General features: G+C 52.6%; 1 protein-coding gene across 12 annotated transcripts in view; it reads left to right on the top strand.

Annotated features, from left to right (window-relative positions):
* Nucleotides 1-6000, top strand: part of LOC147033531 (E3 ubiquitin/ISG15 ligase TRIM25-like) — a 472162-nt gene that overhangs the window by 433712 nt on the left and 32450 nt on the right. For 7 of the 12 annotated variants that reach the window (XM_085855241.1, XM_085855248.1, XM_085855287.1 and 4 more), the window contains one exon: nucleotides 5254-5349. The exons of the other annotated variants lie outside the window; for them this stretch is intronic. In XM_085855241.1, coding sequence (XP_085711367.1) covers nucleotides 5254-5349 — 96 coding nt within the window. The remainder of the gene's footprint in view (nucleotides 1-5253; nucleotides 5350-6000) is intronic. 12 annotated transcript variants of the gene reach the window in all.

Consider the following 6000-nt stretch of genomic DNA (forward strand, 5'->3'; position numbering starts at 1 on the left):
TACCAGCTCCCTAACACCGGGGAGTGCCCCCCATGGCACCTCCCCTGAAACGCACACGTGGCAGGCCGGCCTCCCGGGCCCCTTTCCGAGGGTCACCCGTGCCCACAACACTGCCCACGCGGCTAATGGCGCCCCGGGCCCCCGCACCAAGCAGGCGCACCCGTGCCCACTACGCTATCCCGGCCCCCCATGGGCCCTTGGCCTACCACGGCCGACTAGCCTGGTGCCCGGGGTACCCACTCAGCGATACTCACCTTTCACAGCCACGCTCCCAAGCCCGTCAACAGGGCTCCTGCACCCCTCCAAATGGGTTTCGAGCCTACATTCCCACCAACAGCAAAACGACCTCCATTTTTGTAAATTTGACTAACCCAGCTAACTCACTCTACACTGACCCCGGGGTCCCTTGGGCGGGAGTCACTCCTCCCCCCAATCACTCATCGCACCATGCATTCCCCATTCACTCCATACACACAGACCCGCTGGCCTCACTCACTCAACATGTACTCACCTCACAACTCTCCAACACACACACCGCTGAACTCTGCCATCCTCCTAACTGCATCCCCTAACTAACTCGTGCTCCCACGTCGTCCCTTAAACTAGTAGCACGTTCCTTTTAACCTACGTAGCTAAACTACGTCCCCTCTACACATCCAAAGTCTGTCACTGTTCTCAAATGTCCCAAAAATTATTTACCCAACCTGAATCTCGCTACAATCCCTCTAACTAATCCATTCCACGGACTCCATGAGGACTTACCCCTGCCCCATGAAGTCGGTCTAACTAAGCTAACCCTTCCCCCTAACTAGTTTCCATCCTGTGCCCAGGTAAGGGGGTCTTTCACCCCTTGCCCAGGAATCCTGTGCACCCGAAAGTGAGGCTTGTTTTTTTTTTTTTTTTTTCATGCGCAGCACCTGCGCGGCAACTCAGAGCTCGCGCACTTTACACCTGCCCGTGACGTCATGCAGCTGCACGTGTACCTCGTCCCTCCTTGGACGGTACCATCCGGCCGGGATACCCCTCCTGCCGGATTCCAACCACACGTGCAGCCATGACGTCACCGTGCGCATAAAAAAAAAACACAAGCCCCACGTCTCGAGGGGTTCCCCACGCGAACACATGTGCTTTGCCCGTTGGAGCTTAACACACACGATCGCGTGGAGAACCCGTCCGGTCCAAATCCATTTACCTGCCTAAACTTTGTCCGTCCGCGGGATCGGCAAATCCACCGCGTGCGTTTCCGGACCGGGACTTCACTCTCGCAAGCGAGCACGTGGCGGTCTCGTGCGTTGCACAGCACGGACCTCGTGCTCACTGCTGGGCGAACCCGGCACGGTCCCCGAAACAACTACAGCCGCTACTCGGCTTTCTTTCTTCTCATGTCGCCGTCTCCGTCTCCATTCCACACACGCATACCTGCGTGTTACGACGCACACAGTCCACTCCATTAAACTCACACCGGGAGACGCGGCTGCGTGCTCCCGCATGCCAACCGACATCTCCCTCACATACCGCTCTCTCACACACACGGTCTCCCTTGCACTCGGCCGTTCACTCACGCGTGCCTCACTACTCACACAAACCATACTACTTACACACGCGGGGGCACTCACCCGCGGTGCCTCACCCACACACGCGAGGGCACTCACCCGCGGTGCCTCACTCATACACCGTGCCTCACTCACACACGCGGGGGCACTCATCCGCGGTGCTTCACTCACACTGGCCGTTCCATCCACACATACGGCCTCACTCACACACGGTGCCTCACCCACACACGCGGGGGCACTAACCCGCGGTGCCTCACTCACACTCCGTGCCTCATCCACACACGGCGTGCTGGGAAGCACGTACTCCGGCACCATCGCCACCACACCACTCACACACGGGGTCGCTTCCACACACGGGGACGCACTCACACCTTGCACCACACACACAGGGACAACCACACTGGGGATTCGCGTCCCCACAAGGGTCTCCGGGGCCTCTACACCCCCCAATTTTCTCTCCGTGCACCCGTCCACAGCACTCGTCCCCTCAACCTCGCAAAACACGACCGAACTCACCTGGTCGTGACTCTCCTCAAGGGGGCATACTCCCTCCCCTCGTTCCTGGAGGAGACCATCCAGGTGCTCGCACTGGGTCCCTACACAGTCCGCCAGCTCACCCCCATTGTCCTCCACTACCTGTGTGTGTGCGTCACTTACCCCGTCTTCATCGTGTTTATTGGTCTCTGCTTCTTTCTGGCGTCTTTCCCTTATCTTTATGTAGTTCAACCTTGCTTTCTCTTTAAGTCGCTCCCGTCCTTCCCTGTTTTTCACTCCTTGCTCTTTCACGATCTCCGCGTACCTCATCCTTGCTTTCCGTATTAATTGTTCTTTTCTCTCCCTCCCAATTACTTTCACCTCGTCTCTTGTCTCCCGAATTACTTTTTCCTTACCCGCCTCCACCGCGGGCCTGTCAGCCGTTGCACCCCCTTCCAGCTCGTTTGTTCCGACACGTGGAGTCGCCATTCCCAGCTCCCTGGTCACGGCCTTCATGCCCGCCTGCAGGCATCGGCCCATGTTCTGCGTCTCACCCCGTAGTTCTTTCATTTCTTTTTTCATTTGCTTGCCCATGCTTTTCATTTCGTTTATAAATTCATTTGCGTTTGCATCCATTTTCGCTGTCATTGCCGCCAGCATTGCGAATAGCTGGGCCATGTCGGGTGCGCTTGAGTGAGCCGTTTCGGCAGGGGTTGGGGAAGGGTTTTGGTGGAGAGGGGGGGGGGAGGTGTCATACACTGCGGCCGCTGCCGCACCCATTTCGGGCTCTGGGTTCAGTTGGGCGAGTCCGTGTTCCTGCACAATCAACATTTCCTGCTCGGGGATTCCATCCTGGACCATGGATCCTACACATTCTACATCCATTTCTAATACCCCCGGCTCCCGCTCGCCTTGAGACGCCATCTTGCTTCTCTTAAAGGGTTAATTTCGCTCGCTCGTAATTTGGAGGGAATCGGGGGTCGCTTCTCTCACCCCTGGACCGATTCCCGTGAATTTAGCCGGAGACAGGAGAGCCCGTTTTCCTGTTCTCCGATACCAGTGCCGAGAGGAGGGCGATGAATTTGTATCGCACGACCTGTGTTGCGGTATTCGCGCCCGCCGGCGTGCTGACGGCCACGTAACTCGAATCGCGGCACGTCGCCCACCGGACGGACAATCCAGTCGTGACCCTCTCGGACTAACGCCGGGAACCAGTCACGGGTGGACCTTTCGGTCTCACCGCGATCGAGCCAATCAGCCCTCGCGTGGGATAGGGTTGCTCGCCAAATTCGACCTACCTAAGTACCCACGCGGAGGGTAGACCGGGCGATCGCTCCTCGCCGCAGGTCGACTTCGGACACGGGCCACTTAAGCGACCTGTTCCGTACTATCAGAATAACCGAGCGGTGTTATCGTCGACCTCGACGGTTCGATTAATTATCGGGCGTATTCAGCCCACTACCAACCCTTTACGTGAAGCAAGATGGGGATTCAATAGAGGAAAAGACGAAGCGAAGCGGGAAACAGTTCAACACAAAGCACATTTATTCGCGGCACACGGGAGCACACATATACAATTCCACCAAATGCTCACAGAAAAGACACAATGTAATTTACACAAAAAGCAAATGTAAAAGCGAAAACACAATGCAGAGCTAATACCGACTACCGAGCACACGGCAACACTTATACGATTCTACTTCACAGACGGCGCCGACAACACATACCCAAAACCAAGGAAAGAATACCCTCAAGGATGAGGCGGGCCTGAGGCCGAGACCGGGTCGCGCCTACCCGTCTGGTGATGAGACGCGGAGCGGCGATGGCGCCTCGACTCCGCGGGCCTCGCGGACAGTGTCTGGTAGGGGGTGGGAAAGGGGCCCCCTTGGTCGCACTATCTCAGCGCGGGGGGGAAACAGGAGGGGGTTGCTGATGCTCGGGGTATAGAGGATTTTTATTATCCCGCGACGAGCGTCTCCACCTCGGCCAGGTCGCGCTGTCGGCCTCCCTGGGGTGCAGCTCCCGACGCGAGCACCCCCTCGTCTGGTGTCGCTGCCTTTCCACAGCTCCGTCCCCTCAGCTCCGACTCCAACACACGACGCCGACCAGCTCCTTCTTGCCAACTCCACCGCCCGCGAAGTCTTGACTCTCTGTTTCCGACTCTCCTACTCTCCGCCTCTGGACTCTCCTACTCTCCTACTCTCCGCCTCTCGACTCTCTGGACTGACGAACACGGTCCTTTTATCAGCCCCGTAGCTTCGCCCTCTCATCTTTGACCCCCTCCCTTCGACCTTTCACCTCGCTCCCCATTGGCCCGAGAAAAAGTGGGCGTGAAGGCTTTTTGATCCATAAATTTGCATATATCGATCGCCCTGGGGGCGGGGCCAATTCGCCCCTCGCTCACCGATTGGACGGCAAAAAGTGGGCGTGTGTCGTTTTTGAAGCACAAAATCCGTGATTTTGTACACGCTGTTCGGCGCGCGCCCTGCACGAGTCCAACACCGGTACCCACAGCGGGGCAAGAACGGTGGCGATGCAACGGTTGCGAGGTGTGACGGGAAGGTCGTGGCGGTTTTGGTGAAGCGGCGTTGTGGTTGGTGGTTGATGTTGTGGTTGTGGTGGTAATCATGGCGGTTGGTCCAAAATAAAGATAGCAAAAGAAAAACGGCTATCCTGAAGAGTCGCAGCACGCATAAATGACATGTATTCCCACTAGACAACGGGTTTGGGCCTAACTACACATGTACTTACCGAGATACCTCACCTAAGGGACCTGAATGGTGGTTTGCGAATTTGGTAACCACAACAATATATATATATATATATATATATATATATATATATATATATATATATATATATATATATATATATATATATATATATATATATATATATATATATATGATCAATTCAGCTACCTCTCACATAATTTTGTCATTATTGAAATGTATGGTGATGTAATCATGGCAGCTTCACCAACCATCTACCTTCAAGACGATTGATAAACAGTTTTTGTGGTTAATGTAATTTGGGGACTTTTTGTCTTACAGCTGTAGACTTAAAGAAAAGAGATTATGAAAAATTTGAAACGAATTACCATCATCATCACTGTGCCTTTTCTCACAAATGTATATATTTTTTTCATTTTGTGCAGGATGTTCCTTTTTCATCATCCACAGAGGTTCACGATTCTTCATTTCTGTTGTTTCTTTATTGTGTGCAGGGTGTTTTGGCTGCAAAGTATCCTCATGTATCACAATCGATGCAGAGCATTGCATCCCAATTACAGCAGGTTCAGGAAGAGGAAGAGCAAACAGAGGTGGGAATCACCAAGAAATAGGTTCATGCCACCCTCCCCACCCCTTTCCCCATTTTAAAAGGGAATGCACTTATGGAAGGTGCTCACTCACACCAATATGTTCTTCTTCTAATAAGTCTTCGTTGTTTCGTGAAGGGATGCACAATAACATTTTTTTGGAGTGACCAAACTAACTTTGAAAAGAAAATGAAGCAAGCAACAATTCATTGATTCATGAATTATACAAACAAACAAACAAACAATCAGACAATGGTATGTCAGATGTATGCATTTTTGTATGTGAATGTCTGAGCCAACGACTTGGCCAATGTGTTCCTGCCACAAGTTTTTCCATTTTCAGAGTATCCATGGGCAGATTCTGGTGTGAGAAAATAATTCCACCATTTCCAAACTCCCCCTCCCCGCCGCCCCTTGACCCCACATTTCCCAACCTTACCTTGTCACCCCAATCCGATGATCATGAGACACCACCGAAGTTAGAGTGTATATTATTATTCGTTTACCTTTGTGGACACCTTTGTAAATATCATCACTTCTGTCGAAATAAATACGTCCTCTTATCTAATAATTCAAATTGTAAATGATAAATCTTTATACCAAAATAATAAATGCACCAATTCTTTATATGTATATGTATATATATATATATAT

This window comes from Eptatretus burgeri, chromosome 2 (assembly GCF_056783735.1).
Source record: "Eptatretus burgeri isolate ZD-2024b chromosome 2, Ebu_testis_v1, whole genome shotgun sequence".
Lineage (NCBI taxonomy): Eukaryota > Metazoa > Chordata > Myxini > Myxiniformes > Myxinidae > Eptatretus > Eptatretus burgeri.